We start from the raw sequence: 16,383 nt of genomic DNA, 5'->3' as shown, positions 1-16,383 counted from the left end.
TGCTAATCCAATTTGTGATAGGAGATCCGTATCCACTTCCTCCCTCAGGTTAGGGGGCCTATAGCATACTCCCAGTATTTTTTTCCCCTTAGCTTCATCACTTTGGAGCTCTACCCATAAGGATTCCATCTCTTCTCTAGCTCCCTCAGTGATGTCATCTCTCACATTCGCTTGTACATTATTCTTGATATATAGGCATACCCCTCCCCCTTTTTTACCCTCTCTATCCTTGCGGTATAGGGTATACCCTTGAATGTTTGCCAGCCAATCATGAGAGCTGTTGAACCAGGTCTCTGAAATTCCCACAAAATCCAAATCCTCCTTGTACAACAGTATCTCTAGTTCACCCATCTTGTCCGCCATGCTCCTGGCATTGGTGAACATGCCACATAGTTTAGACCGGTCGCATATTGTCCTCATATTGGGTGTTTCGAGATTGCAACTAGGACTTGCTACTATACTCACCTTGTGTTTTTGTGCTTTGGTTAACCTACCACTAATGCCCCCAATACTACCCTCTGGAATATCTTCCGCGCTGGCTATCTCTGTCTCTGGACCCTCCCCCCATTGCCTAGTTTAAAAACCCCTCTAACTTTTTGGCCATCTTCATTCCCAGCAGATCTGTACCCTCCTCATTTAGGTGCAGTCCGTCCCTTCTATAGTACCGGTTACCGACTGAGAAGTCGGCCCAGTCCCCCAGGAACCCAAACCCCTCCTTACTACACCAGCTCTTCAGCCACTTGTTTACTTCTCTAATCTCCCTCTGCCTTTCTGCTGTGGCTCGATGTGCCGGTAGTATTCCTGAGAATACTGCCTTGGAGGTTCTTTTCCTCAATTTAGCTCCTAAGTCCCTAAAATCGTTCTTTAGGACACTCCATCTGCCTCTGACTTTGTCATTGGTGCCAACGTGCACCATGACAGCCGGGTCTTCCCCAGCCCCTCCCAGTAATCTGTCCACAAGATCCGTGATGTGCCGAACCCGAGCGCCCGGTAGACAACATACTGTTCGGTGCTTCAGGTCTTGGTTACAGATTGCCCTCTCTGTCCTTCTAAGAATTGAGTCCCCTACCACCAGAATCTGTCTTTCCTTTCCCTTTGCTGCCCCCCCACTCTCACTGGAGGAGTTCTTCCCCTGGCAGCTAGGAGAGTCCCTCAGCTCCAGCAGTGCTGGTCCCTGACTGTTTTCACCAATGTCACTCAATGGAGCGTACTTATTGGGATGCTCCAGTCCTGGATCGGCCTCCCTGGCACTTCCCCCTCTACCCCTCCTGACTGTCACCCATTTACTCTTTGCTAGTGCCTGCACCTCTTTGTCTCCACCCGCCTCTGTGCTGGCCCCTGCCGGCACCAGCCGTGTACGTTCCTGGCTCTCCTTTAGTATGGAGGGACTTCTCAGTGCTGACAGTTGCTTCCCCAGATTCAGAACCTGGGCTTCCAGGGAAACAATGTGCTTACATTTTGCACAGCAGTATTCGCTATCGATCGGATGATCAAGGAACGCATACATGCAGCAAGATGTACAAAGAGTCGCCTCTCCACACCCGCCGGGCATCGTACCTATTACATTTAGTGAGGAGTTGGGGATTTTACCCTGTCCAAATTACCTAACAGCTAGCTTCCTGGCACTAATACTCAAGACAATACACAGGTACACAACAAGACAATACCCAGGTACTCGCAGACCTACGTGCAATCGCAGAACAGTCGCAGACCTACTTGCAGTCGCAATACTCAAGTATACAGTACACAATACACAAGTACTAACGATCCACACACACTACTCAGAAAACACTCAGGTACTCACACTACACGGGTACTATGACCCCTGTTATAACCTCCTGTTTTAAACTCTGGTTTTTAACTCACCACTTATACCAGTTCCACTAACACAGAGTTCCACAGCCTCAGACTAAGCAGGCCCATTTGTTTCTGAGCATGCGTAGTCTTGCTCTTCAGATTTTTTTGGGACCGAAAACAGTACTAATGAAACGAAAATCGGACATTATGGTCACATCAGACAAAAATTTTAGAGCCTGCACATCCAGTTTTTGTCTGCCGAAAATTCGTAATCGGCTTTCAAAAGCACCTTACTAACGATCAGAAAATCGTCAGATTGTTCATCGGACGAAATTTTACTTCCAATTTTCTGATCGTGTGTACGGGCCTTTACTATTTCAGCAGAATGCTGTTGGGAAAAAAATCATCTCTAAACAATTTTCTGTTTCTGCTTTTGAGATTAAAGAACTCTATCTGAATCTAAAGTATACATTAACATACCACTATCATCTCCTTAGAGATTCATGTGAAAAATGTAGATTCATGTGAAAAATGTATTATAAGAGTTCCTATGTGTTGCTACTCCTCGGTATGTTTTTGCATGTCTGAACTTATCTCCACTAGCACTGTGGGTATTTCCCTGCATCGTGCTGTGTAACCTATGCCATCAAATTACATGAATTAGTGATGAGGGCAGGCACGTCGTTTGTGAGGCCTCTGCTAACGACCTACATATTAGTTGCTCTCCCATATTGGATATGTAGATAAAAGTGTGAATTGTTATAAGTTATTTCTATGTCATCTTTTGCGAAACTCCTGTTTTTATATTAACACTGCAAAACTTTGAGTTCCCCTCCCCATTGGGTGTGGGGAAAATGAAGATCAGGATGCAATACTCATCTTTAATCTGCTGCCCCAAAGTACTCTCTTTTTGCCATATTGTCAGTCTTCTGGGTAGCCTGGGAGACTGAGGGCAGACTGTTAGTGCAGGGTGTCATAGGGCTGCCTCCTGAGGGGGTGTTAACACAGTGAATGCAGCACTGACATCCTCATGTTAGCACTGCCCCTTGCATTACTGAGGACCACCAGTCACCAGGTGAAGATCAAAGAGGAAGAGGATCCTGTGACATAACCTGACCGACCTAAAGAAAAAGTGAAGTATTAAAAAATAGCATATATAGCACCCTCCTAGGTAGGTGCTAGGATTAGGTAGATTTAGTTCTGGCTCACTGTGTTCAGTGGCGCTGTATTTTTGTTAGGTAATTTTACTTGTCTCACTGTAACCAATATGGCTGTAATTGCTGTTTTAGGCAAATTTAGTTCTAGCTCACTATAATCAGTGCAGCTGCATGTGATTAGTTAGGTCTTTTCAGTGTTTTAGCTGCTGCCGGTTTGATTGTTTCCTCTGCATTCCAGAGAACGGTAGAACTCTCTGGAACATAGGTATAGAGCAATGCAGATAGCAGCATGAATATTTTTACAGCCCTGGCCAATCCCAGGGAGGGTGGCCCTGAAGACTGCTGGGAGTTTGTATAAAAACTTTGAGACAGAGCTTCAGGGTCTTTTTTCTTCTGGAGTGGAACACAGCCTGAAGGGCTCACTGGCCTTCAGGCAGCTCTGCCATGTGCTTGCTGTTCATGAGGCCTCAGCTGGGTTAGCCTGGATGCTGAAGCTACAGAGAGCTGACTGAAGGGTAGTCATCTAAAGATTTAGTCTGGTATCACAGGAGAAAGGTGTCACATTGATGTTGGAAGGAGGCAACCAACTTTTCAAGGACATCTGTGAGTACAGACTGCTGTGGGAGATCTAAGAGACTTTTGGGCTGCTGCCACTCCTCTTGTGATAAAGAGTTAGCTGTGCATTTATTTAAAAGGGACATTGGCTGGTGTCCCACAGAGCTCAGTCTAGCTGGTTCTTTGTGAAGGGACTCTGATTGTCTGATTGCTGAAAAAAAGAAGCTTTTGTGGTTTTGCCTGCTTCGACTACAAAGCCATGTCCACAGTTTGCTTTTGCATGGACTTTTTCTTCAGCTATACAGAAGGAAACTTACTGTCCTCATTTTGTACATGTGTTCTTTTTGGAGTATCCCACTAAATTGCCTCAACCCTATCCCAGTTAAAAAAAAAAACACCTCTAGACTTGTTATCTGCCAAAGAGTGACTGTGATTGTGTGCCTGGCTACGAGGCAATTATTGGCAAAAGGAATCTAGGCAATTTCCAGCAGCTCCTTTGGGGGTAGCGCAACACAAAAAATTCTGTTAGGGAAATTTGTGGGAAGGGAGAAGTGAGCCTAGAGTTGGACTTTAAGATTACCTATGTCTTCCTGTTCTCTCTTTCTCTTTACAGCCACCCACCCATATAATTTTCTTTTAATCTCCATAACAATATTGTCTCCTGCAGGCCTTTGGACAACTACCTCGATTTCAACGTGATGACTTTGTTCTGTATCAGAGCAATTCCATCCTGAGGTACCTGGGACATGAATTCGGTGAGTCTTCTGATATTTTATATTTTTTAATATTTTATTACATTCAAAGCTTTTGACAAACATAGGTTTTTAACACCAACAATGTACACATGGGATGGTTTTACAGCAAGCTGCTTGCAAGAGAAGAGGTTGATGGCAAAGACATGACATTATAGATGTTCTCTTTCACCAGCTAAGCTCCAAGTTTTTAGTTTTAGCTATGAGCCGATTAATTTGTGAGGAGCACAAACAAGGTTTTCTTTTGGTGCTATTGTATCCGAAGACTTATGCCCCGTACACACGGTCGGATTTTCCAATGGACAATGTCCGATCGGAGCGTGTTGTCGGAAATTTTGACCGTGTGTGTGGGCTCCATCGGACATTTTCCATCGGATTTTCCGACACACAAAGTTGGAGAGCAGGAGATAAAATTTTCCGACAACAAAATCTGTTGTCGGAAATTCCGATCGTGTGTACACAAATCCGACGGACAAAGTGCCACGCATGCTCAGAATAAATAAAGAGATGAAAGCTATTGGCCACTGCCCCGTTTATAGTCCCGACGTACGTGTTTTACGTCACCGCGTTCAGAACGATCGGATTTTCCGACAACTTTGTGCGACCGTGTGTAGACAAAACAAGTTTGAGCCAACATCCATCGGAAAAAATCCTAGGATTTTGTTGTCGGAATGTCCGAACAAAGTCCGACCGTGTGTACGCCCTATTAGTTCATTTTCTATAAATGAATAAAAAAAAATATTTTTTTTCTACCATCATGTTAGCTTCAGCAAGGCCTGTGTAAACAATAGATACAGTATCTCACAAAAGTGAGTATACCCCTCACATTTTTGTAAATATTTTATTATAACTTTTCATGTGACAACACTGAGGAAATGACACTTTGCTACAATGTAAAGTAGTGAGTGTACAGCTTGTATAACAGTGTAAATTTGCAGTACCCTCAAAACAACTCAACACAGTCATTAATGTCTAAACCGCTGGCAACAAAAGTGAGTACACCCCTAAGTGAAAATGTCCAAATTGGGCCCAATTAGCCATTTTCCCTCCCCGGTGTCATGTGACTCGTTAGTGTTACAAGGTCTCAGGTGTGAATGGGGAGCAGGTGTGTTAAATTTGATGTTATCGCTTCCACCCTCTCATACTGGTCACTGGAAGTTCAACATGGCACCTCATGGCAAAGAACTCTCTGAGGATCTGAAAAAAAGAATTGTTGCTCTATATAAAGATGGCCTAGGCTATAAAAAGATTGCCAAGACCCTGAATCTGAGCTGCAGCATGGTGGCCAAGATCATACAGCGGTTTAATAGGACAGGTTCTACTCAGAACAGGCCTCGCCATGGTCGACCTAAGAAGTTGAGTACACGTGCTCAGCGTCATATCCAGAGGTTGTCTTTGGGAAATAAACGCATGAGTGCTGCCAGCATTTCTGCAGTGGTAAAGGGGTAGGGGGGTCAGCCTGTCAGTGCTCAGACCATACTCCACACACTGCATCAAATTGGTCTACATGGCTGTCGTCCCAGAAGGAAGCCTCTTCTAAAGATGATGCACAAGAAAGCCCACAACCATTTTTAAAAGGGAAGCAATCAAAACTACAATTAAAATACAATTGAATAAAAAAATAGTCTTTCAAACTTCAGCAGCACTGCTGAAGATTGAAAGACTATTTTTTTATTTAATTTTATTATAATTGTAGTTTTTGATTTCTTCCCTTTTAGAAATGTTTGCTTCTCTACTATAATAGTGTATTTTCCTAAGCGCCGGATAAGTGATCTTTTTTGAGAACTTCTGTGTTGTTAAAGCCGACAACCAGTTTGCTGAAGACACGCAGACTAAGGACATGGATTACTGGAACCATGTCCTATGGTCTGATGAAACCAAGATAAACTAATTTGGTTCAGATGGTGCCAAGCATGTGTGGCCGCAAACCACAAGAGGAGTACAAAGAAAAGTATGTCTTGCCTACAGTCAAGCATGGTGATGGGAGTGTCATGGTCTGGGGCTGCATGAGTGCTGCCGGGACTGGGGAGCTACAGTTCATTGAGGGAACCATTAATGCCAAAATGTACTGTGTCTTACCCTGTCTGTATATCAGCCTTAGGGCTGCACTCTCACACCTGCACAGTTAAGTAATCTTCCCTCAGTGCAGGGCTGGTGCAAGGATTTTTGACACCCTAGACGAAATCTCATTTTGGCCCCCCCAATTGGCTCCGCCCCTCACTGAGATTTTTACGGCGCCTATTCACCTATTTCTTCAACCGTGGTCCACCCGGCCAGAAGACAAATAGTGGATGGCACCAGCTCGCTTCCTCACGCCAGCCGTGGTCCAGAGGCTAAGGCAGTATACAAACAGACTAACTGTGTAACTGCCTGTCTGTACAAGCATACAGATACACTGACAATGTTTTACAGGCTCTTACTAAAAATAATAATAAATCCACATTTTTATACCTGCAAAAAGATCTGCATTTATTTATTGTTTTTACAAAGGTGAACTTGAACCTTCACACCTCAGATCACCCCAATTCCTGTATTTTCAGGTCTCAGATCACCACAATTCTTCCACCTTCACACCTCAGATCACCCAATCACTGTATCACCCTGAATGGCTGTTCCCCTCTGTAACCCCCCTCCGCACCTCTGTTCCCTTCTGCATGCCCACACACATATCTGTACCCCCCCTGCACATCTGTCCCCCCTCCCCACACACACACACACACACATCTGTTCCCCATCTGTACCCCCCTGCACATCTGTCCCCCCCTCCCCACACACACACACATCTGTTCCCCCTCTGTACCCCTGCACATCTGTCCCCCCCTCCCCCCACACACACACATCTGTTCCCCCTCTGTACCCCCTGCACATCTGTCCCCCCCTCTGTACCCCCCTGCAATCTGTCCCCCCCACACACACATCTGTTCCCCCTCTGTACCCCCCTGCACATCTGTCCCCCTACACACACATATCTGTACCCCCTACATATATATCTGTTCCCCCTCTGTACCTCCCTGCACGTCTGTACCCCCTCTGTACCCCCTGCATGTCTGTTCCCCCCCACACACACATATATCTGTTCCCCCTCTGTACCCCCCTGCATGTCTGTTCCCCCAACACACACACACACATATATATCAGTTCCCCCTCTGTACCCCCCTGCATGTCTGTTCCCCCCCTCCCACACATATATCTGTTCCCCCTCTGTACCCCCCTGCACGTCTGTTCCCCCTCTGTACCCCCTGCATGTCTGTTCCCCCATCATGTATCTGTTCCCCCTCTGTTCCCCCCTGCATGTCTGTCCCTCCTCCACACATATATCTGTACCCCCCTGCACGTCTATTCCCCCGCACACACACATATATCTGTTCCCCCCCACACACATATCTGTTCCCCCTCTGTACCCCCCTGCATGTCTGTTTCCCCCCCACACACACACACATATATCTGTACCCCCTTGCACGTCTGCCCCCCCCCCCACACATATATATGTTCCCCCTTAAGTGATTTCAGGCTGTAGCACTGAGCGTGCTGCCTGTGCTTCCACTATACCTGAGCCAGCGGCGGTGATGGCTTTACTCCATGAGTGTGGCGCTGCTGCCTGCCTGTCCTCCCACAACAGATCCCTGAGTGACCAGGAGGAGGGGGAGCAGATTTTGTGGCAAGCCCGTATGCAGGGCTTCCATCTCATCCACTCCAGCCGGTTCCATTAATCATGCGGCACTTCCGGTCGGCTGCTCCTTGTCCCGGCTCTCTCCCCTCATCTCCTCACTGCTAGGGCGGCACTGCAGGCTGGGGACAGAGTGATCCGGGATGTCTTCACAGGCGCAACCGCCCCCCTAGCCTGGCGGCTGGCGCCATAAGGCAGCATGTTTTTAAAAAATGGCAGTCCTGGAGGTATTTTAATAATCTGAATCCCCAGAGAGTGGCTGGAGATCCGGATTTTGCCGCCCCCCTTACCCTGGGACCCTAGGCAGCCGCCTGACCCGCCTATTGCTAGCGCTGGCCCTGCCTCAGTGTGGCTCCACCCTAACCTTAGCAGGAACCACTATTTAACACCATGTTATCCAAGCCTGCCTTGCTGAGCAATATTGTGTGTGGTTTCCTGTTCCCTGCTTGCCGTGTGCTCTACGTCTGTCTCTGTTACCGATCTTGGCTTGTTCTTGACCATCCCTGCTTACTTGTGACCCTGACCTTTGGCGTGTTCTCTGTCTATCCTTGTCTGCTAGACGCCCCGACCTTTGGCTTATCTCCTTACTATCCCTTGCTGTCCTGGGCTGCTGCTTCCTCTCTATCCTCCTGTAGCCTACTGTGAGCATGAGCTGGGAGACCCTGGGGGCCACGACCTGGAGTCAGTTGCAGTGCAGTTCATCCTCACCACTAGAGGAACACCTGCTGGCTCTTAGACTCCGTGCCCTGGGGAATCTTATGCTCTAGCTCCCAGTGTGATCCGTGTTGGTGCTCCAGTGGACCTGCCTTCCTGAACCACCCAGAGTTCCATTCGCAGCAGTCAGCCGTAGGGTCCACTACCTAAGCGGTGCACTCCTGACTCCAACAGTGTTCATCTGTCACGTGGACTCAGGTGACCTGACATACTGAAGTAGAGCATGATCCCCTCCCTTCGAAAACTGGGCTGCAGGGCAGTATTCCAACATGATTATGACCCCAAACATGCCTCCAAGGCGACCACTGCCTTGCTAAAGAAGCTGAGGGTAAAGATGATGGACTGGCTAAGCATGTCTCCAGACCTAAACCCTATGGAGCATCTGTGGGGCATCCTCAAATGGAAGGTGGAGGAGCGAAAGGTCTCTAATATCCACCAGCTCTGTGATGTCGTCATGGAAGTGTGGAGGACTTCAGTGGCAAACTGTGAAGCCCTGGTGAACTCCATGCCCAAGGGGGTTAAGGCAGTGCTGGAAAATAATGGTGGCTACACAAAATATTCACACTTTGGGCCCAATTTGGACATTTTCACTTAGGGGTGTACTCACTTTTGTTGGCAGTGGTTTAGACATAATGGCTGTGTGAGTTATTTTGAGGGGACAGAAAATGTACACACTTATGCAAGCTGTACACTCACTACTTTACATTGTAGCAAAGTGTAATTTCTTCAGTGTTGTCACATGAAAAGATATAATAAAATATTTACAAAAATGTGAGGGGGTGTACTCACGTTTGTGAGATACTGTATATTGCAAATGGCTGCTTCCGGCAAGCTTTGGTAGTGATCAGCTTCACCAGAAGACTTCTATGATGTGCAAGATATGACCCTTCCCACCTTAAAGCAGAGCTCCACCCAAAAGTGGAAACTCTGCTTATCTGCCTCCTCCCCCTCCGCTGCTACATTTCGTACCTTTTGGGATGGAGGGGAGAGCTCCCACTTCAGGCTCACTTGGCCGCGGCAAATTAGTCAGAAGTTCGGCCCCCTCCTCATTTACTCCCGCAGCTGGCCCATTAAGATTCACACATGCGCAGTAGGATACCGGCTGTGTAGCCGCAAGGCTTCACTGTCAGTCTCTCTTAGATGGCGGCGGCAGCACCTGAGAGATCAATCAAGAATCAGACCTGATGAGGACACTGCTGGATGCCTGGACAGGCAAAAAAAATTGAGGTGGGGAGTTGGGGTTGGGATGGAAAAACTCCTCTGGACATCCCACCCGACCAATCCCCAAAATACTAGAGTGATTTTTTACAGTAGCAGTAAGTTTCCTTATTAAAATGGGGCCTGTAAAATTAACTGCTGCTTATTGTTTCAAAAACAATGTTGACTGCCTTGCAAACTAATAATAATAATCTTAATGAAAATCTCTCCCAGTTTAATTAAATGTTATTGTTTTCTGTAATTCACTTATTTCCTTTATTCTTCTTTAGACGAATACTGTCAACTCTGAAATTTCAAGGGGCTTTGCTCCTATATATAAAAAATTTAAACAAAGTTTCTGCAAAGTAATAATGTTTATACTCACCCGTCCCTCCGGCCTTTTCTCAGATCTTCACTCTTCTTAAGATACAGATGCCGAGGATCATGGTCCTTTATGCGTAGTTCGTTACATCTGCTAGCCCCATAACCACAATGTGATGTAGGGGTGGGCAGACAGAGGTAACCACAGCGCACAAAGGGGCATCAACAGAGGTGTAGCTTGAAGCTTGTGGACCCCGATGCAAAAGTTGACCTGGTCCCCCCCACTACCACCCACCACTTCCACTGTGTGTGCAGATACACCCACCGCACGCCAAGATACTCCAAGATACTCAAACTGGCTTAAGCGTTCAGGGATCAGGGATCACCAGGGATCACCCCTGGAGAATCAGAGGGCAGGGATCACCCCTGGAGGATCAGAAAACAGGGATCACCCCTGGAGAATCAGAGGACAGGGATCACCCCTGGAGAATCGGAGGACAGGGATCACCCCTGGACAGGGATCACCCCTAGAGAATCAGAGGACAGGGACCCCAGGTCATTGGGCAGAGCTCCTTTACCATTCCAGTACTGTAAACAGCTCCCCCCCCTTCAAAATACACAGGGCTGAAATCACATTCCTGTACACACAGTCTATCAGCCTTCACAGGGTGTAATCTGACTTTTATGTTGCCGTTCTGAGGTACATGTCTTTTCCCAATTGTCAGGGAAGTGGGGTAAGCGAACATCCCCGGGCGGGGTACAGAGAATCCCATCTAGTGACTAGAAGACACTGAGCGGTGTCTTACCTCACCAGTGACATTGGTCCCATCGTGGCTATAGGACGGCATTCGCCTCCTCCTAACTCGCTGAGCTCGGTTACCATTCCATGTTGCCTCCACACAGCACAGACACTTCCCCATCCTGGGCTGTTCTCACCCAATGCTCCTCTCCATTCAGGAAATGGCTCACAGCTTCTCCCCAGCCAATGAGAACAGAGGGGTGTGGACTGTGGAAGGCAAAGTGGAAGCCTAGTACTGAAGCATGGCTGTGGGGCCCTAGGGCAGATCGGAGCTGGACTTTGTGAAGGATATGATAATATGACAGGGAGGCTGCAGGTGCCCCCTGGAGCTAGGGGTGGGGTTGCGATTGTGACCCCTGCAACCCCTTATGCTATGTCCATGGGCACCAACCACACCCTGAAGCCAGAGATACTGAAGACTCTGATGGAGACAAGAAAGTTAAGGGGCAGTGCAGTAGGAGAGTATTAAAATTCTTGTTTTGCATAGGGAGCTTTTTGGAAAGCTTCAGAGTAAGTGAAAATGTTATTGTCATATGCCATTTATTCAAACATTGCGAAATACAGCAAAAAATCAAAATGCATACTTACTAAATGCACTCAAAATATTTCCTTTAAGTGTATTGATACATTCTGTAGCTTGGTCTAACACATATTTTATGAATTCTCAGGAATTGCTGGCAGTAACAAAGAAGAAAGCGCACGTATTGACATGGTGAACGACGGAGTGGAAGATTTGAGGCAGAAATTCAGCCGCTTTGTTTTCATTGAATTTGTATGTGTCATTACCACAAGCTAACTAGAGGGTGACATTTGAAATACTGGTTTTAGTGCTCATCACTCATTGCCTCCTTCCTTTCTAAACTAATTTAAAATAATCGAATTTCCTCGTAAAGTTTGCACAATTTGTCATTTGCAAGCAAGTTTTTTCTGCATTCCACTGTATGTAAAATATATATTTTCACACGTAAACTTATCCTTATGCAAATAATGTGGGCAAATACCTTGTTAACATCAGTGGTAATAAGAAGTATTTATATGCTGCCCATAGTTTTAATAACATTATGCAGGTTAAAGTATTACTAAAGGCTCTATTTAACAGTTTAAACATGTGTTAAACCTAGTTACTATGTGATGCACAAACCTCATTAAAACGGAGTTCCACCCAAAAGCTTTAAGCACTCTTTGTCCGCTTACATGCCACATTTGGCATGTAATTTTTTTTTTTTTTGGGAGGGGGGGGGAGTGGGTGACAGCGCTGGACTGTGGGACAGGTGTTGTGTGTGTTTATTAAAAGTCAGAAGTCAGGAGCTACACTTTTTGTAGCTGCTGACTTTTAATAAACGAAAAAAAGCCTGGAACTCCGCTTTAAGTAAACAAAATACTTCCTTTACCCTCCCTTACTGAGCCATATCCTTAATTTTGTTTCACATGCACCCCCTCCCAGACACTGCAGCTCACAGTGAAAGGGTTTTAGCAACAGAAGCAGTGCTGTTGATCAAGAAAGAAGTGGGCAGGACTAAGTATGGACAGGTGCTAATTGACAATCTACAGGTTTGTGAAAAGTAGTGACAATGCTGATAGACATGTTCTGGTAACATTTATTTTTCATTCCTCTATACTGCAAGCAGGCACAGCCCACATGAAAGGAGATACTCTGCTCTGAACTTAGGATCAGTGCAGCATCATTGCAGGAAGCTCTATCACAAGAAGCTGCATTACGTGGACTTCACAGGCAGGCTCAACAGATATTTGGAGGACTTTGTTCTGCAGCACATACTTTTTTAGAGGGAGGCCATAAGTCTACTTTGGTGCATAAGTCTACGACAAAGTGCTGGGAAATCTGGGCAGCTAGGTAATAATTGGAGATGTTAGCCTGCAACCCAACCTGCAATCTATGTGTGAAAAGAGTGGTTCTGGGGACTCAAGGTGCTTGTTGGCCAAAATTAAGCACAGAATTCTACTCTGGATTAAACAGAGATAGTATGGAGGGACCCGTATGGGTAGAGTGCGGAAACAATACAAGAATTTGGGCAAAACTGTAATTGATCTGACCTGTCCAAGACAGATGCGGAAACTGCCAAGACTGCATAAGGGCAGACAGTGGACGAAGCAATGAATAATAATTGGCAGCAAACAAGGAAGAGTAAGTAGGGGTCAACCAGACGCAAAGATAGTTGACAGAGGAGGAAACCCAGAGGTAGGGAAAGTGGGACTGTAATCAAGCGATCTATCACTGGCATTTTTAAGTCCTACCAAAATAGTCATAATTCTTTAATAGTAAAACGTTTTGTACTCTCATATAATGTATTCTATTTGAAAGAAAAATTAGCTTTTTCAATAAAACTGTGTGAAGTCAAGCAATAAGTTCAAGATGGAATCCCTCTGGCATTTCTACAAAATGTAGTAATAACCTAAAGTAGGAGTCTCCAAACTCTGGTCCTTGGGGCACTTCTCTGCCCACTATCACCAGCAATGGGGCACTATGTCTTCCACTGATACCAATGATGGGATAATATTCCTCCTAATAAACCAATAATGGGACACTGTTCCTCCTACTGACCACCAACCCTGAGGCTGTATTTATTCTCACTGATGCTGGACTTGGCACATTTTCTACCCCCGCTGGCCACAATCCGGCCCTCCTAAAGTCTGAAGGACAGTAGACTGGCCCTTTGTTTGAAAAGTTTTGAGACCCTTGCCCTAAAGTAAAGGAAAGTAACGTCCAAAGCCAAAACATTTATTTCCATTTTGGATAGAAAAGTGGAAAGGTAAAACCCATGTCAGTTTTTTTTTTTTTTTTTAATCACCTATGTTCTTTTATTTTTGTGACAATAAACATTTTGCTTTTCCATCACTTTTGGTCCCAGTAACAAATTACACTAGGACAAACAGATAAAGTGACAAAGACAATCATAAAAACCTGAAAGAGGTGCTCACATTTCATCACTCCTCTCATATTCAAAATGTTAAAGTTTTAACATTAAATATACTTTAAGTATACCTATATAATATGTATGCATATATAGTGTGTATATAGTATATCTATTTTAGAAAGCACAGTTAACATGCAAGAGTAACTATTTCTATTTCACAGGAAACTGGGAAGGAGAAATACTTGCAGGATCTACCTAATCAGCTGTCACCTTTTGAAAAGATTCTTTCTAATAATGCAAATGGAACCAAATTTGTAGTGGGAGATAAGGTAACGTCAGAAAAAACAAATTTTTTTTGTTACAAAATATGTTTCATAATTATTAACCTCTTCTAATGCCAGATATCATAAAGTCAGAAAGCAACGGTACTAATTTAATGTGTAACACCACCCCAAACTACCAAATGGGAATATGAGTGCAATATGTAAACTACAATCACTTCAGTGACCCTCACAACTTTCAGACCAACGTTCAGAACTTCTGGTGCTCGCCTCAATCTACACTTTACTAGAAATCAGCTGAAAAGAAACACTGTTCCAGGTCGATCAGCAACAATCTGCCACAGCTGCTCAAGAGAAATAGCAAAAACAGGTAAAAACATCATAAAGTAGGTAGCCAAGGGGTAAGGTAGTCCGCTAACGCATTTCATGCTATACTATTGCTTACTCACAGCAGCCCCTGAGTAAGTTTTATTGGTTGAACTAGATGGACTTGTGTCTTTTTTCAACCTGACTAACCAAGGAACTATGTAACTATGAGTGCAAGTATAACATTAGTTGGTTACCTTACCCTTTCACTGCTTACTTTATGATGTTTTTACCTGTTTTTGCTATTTTTCTTCAATAAAGGTAGTTTTTTTTTAGCAGTGCAGTGGTCTGGACTTTCTTTGCATTCAATAGAAATCAAGCTACAGGTTCTGGAAATGTACAGTGGGGCAAAAAAGTATTTAGTCAGCCACCAATTGTGCAAGTTCTTCCACTTAAAAAGATGAGAGAGGCCTGTAATTGTCATAATAGGTATACCTCAACTATGAGAGACAAAATGTGGAAACAAATCCAGACAATCACATTGTCTGATTTTTGAAAGAATTCATTTGCAAATTATGGTGGAAAATAAGTATTTGGTCACCTACAAACAAGCAAGATTTCTGGCTCTCACAGACCTGTATCTTCTTCTTTAAGAGGCTCCTCTGTCCCCCACTCATTACCTGTATTAATGGCACCTGTTTGAACTTGTTATCAGTATAAAAGACACCTGTCCACAACCTCAAACAGTCACACTCCAAACTCCACTATGGTGAAGACCAAAGAGCTGTCAAAGGACACCAGAAACAAAATTGTAGACCTGCACCAGGCTGGGAAGAATGAATTTGCAATAGGCAAGCAGCTTGGTGTGAAGAAATCAACTATGGGAGCAATAATTAGAAAATGGAAGACATACAAGACCACTGATAATCTCCCTCAATCTGGGGCTCCATGCAAGATCTCACCCCGTGGGGTCAAAATGATCACATGAACGGTGAGCAAAAATCCCAGAACCACACGGGGGGACCTAGTGAATGACCTGCAGAGAGCTGGAACCAACGTAACAAAGGCTACCATCAGTAACACACTACGCCGCTAGGAACTCAGGTCCTCCAGTGCCAGATGTGTCCGCCTGCTTAAGCCAGTACATGTCCGGGCCCGTCTGAGGTTTGCTAGAGAGCATTTGGATGATCCAAAAGAGGATTGGGAGAATGTCATATGGTCAGATCAAACCAAAGTAGAACTGTTTGGTAGAAACACAACTCGTCCTGTTTGGAGGAGAGAGAATGCTGAGTTGCAACCAAAGAACACCATACCTACTGTGAAGCATGGGGGTGGCAACATCATGTTTTGGGACTGTTTCTCTGCAAAGGGAACAGGATGACTGATCCGTGTAAATGAAAGAATGAATGGGGCCATGTATCGTGAGATTTTGAGTGCAAACCTCCTCCCATCAGCAAGGGCATTGCAGATGAAACATGGCTGGGTCTTTCAGCATGACAATGATCCCAAACACACCACCCGGGCAACGAAGGAGTGGCTTCGTAAGAAGCATTTCAAGGTCCTGGAGTGGCCTAGCCAGTCTCCAGATCTCAACCCCATAGAAAACCTTTGGAAGGAGTTGAAAGTCCGTGTTGCCGAGCGACAGCCCCAAAACATCACTGCTCTAGAGGAGATCTGCATGGAAGAATGGGCCAACATACCAGCAACAGTGTGATTGTATTTGTTTCCACATTTTGTCTCTCATAGTTGAGGTATACCTATGATGACAATTACAGGCCTCTCTCATCTTTTTAAGTGGGAGGACTTGCACAATTGGTGGCTGACTAAATACTTTTTTGCCCCACTGTATAACAAGTAACAGAGAAAATGAAAGAAAATAAATAGAAAATGAAAAGAAATAGAACTGAATAAAATTAACAAGTTAAAGCGGAATTCCATCCACAAGCACTCCTCACCCCCTTACA

At 45.1% G+C, this 16,383-nt stretch overlaps 1 protein-coding gene across 1 annotated transcript in view; it reads left to right on the top strand.

Moving 5' to 3' along the window:
- LOC141106320 (glutathione S-transferase P 1-like) overlaps positions 1-16,383 on the top strand; it is a 36,325-nt gene that overhangs the window by 17,612 nt on the left and 2,330 nt on the right. Inside the window, exons 4-6 of the mRNA XM_073596994.1 lie at positions 4,177-4,264; positions 11,628-11,731; positions 14,054-14,161. Coding sequence (XP_073453095.1) covers positions 4,177-4,264; positions 11,628-11,731; positions 14,054-14,161 — 300 coding nt within the window. The remainder of the gene's footprint in view (positions 1-4,176; positions 4,265-11,627; positions 11,732-14,053; positions 14,162-16,383) is intronic.

This window comes from Aquarana catesbeiana, linkage group LG08, assembly GCF_042186555.1.
Source record: "Aquarana catesbeiana isolate 2022-GZ linkage group LG08, ASM4218655v1, whole genome shotgun sequence".
NCBI lineage: Eukaryota > Metazoa > Chordata > Amphibia > Anura > Ranidae > Aquarana > Aquarana catesbeiana.
The sequence above is the reverse complement of the archived record's forward strand: the minus strand, read 5'-3'. Positions and strand labels throughout refer to the sequence as shown.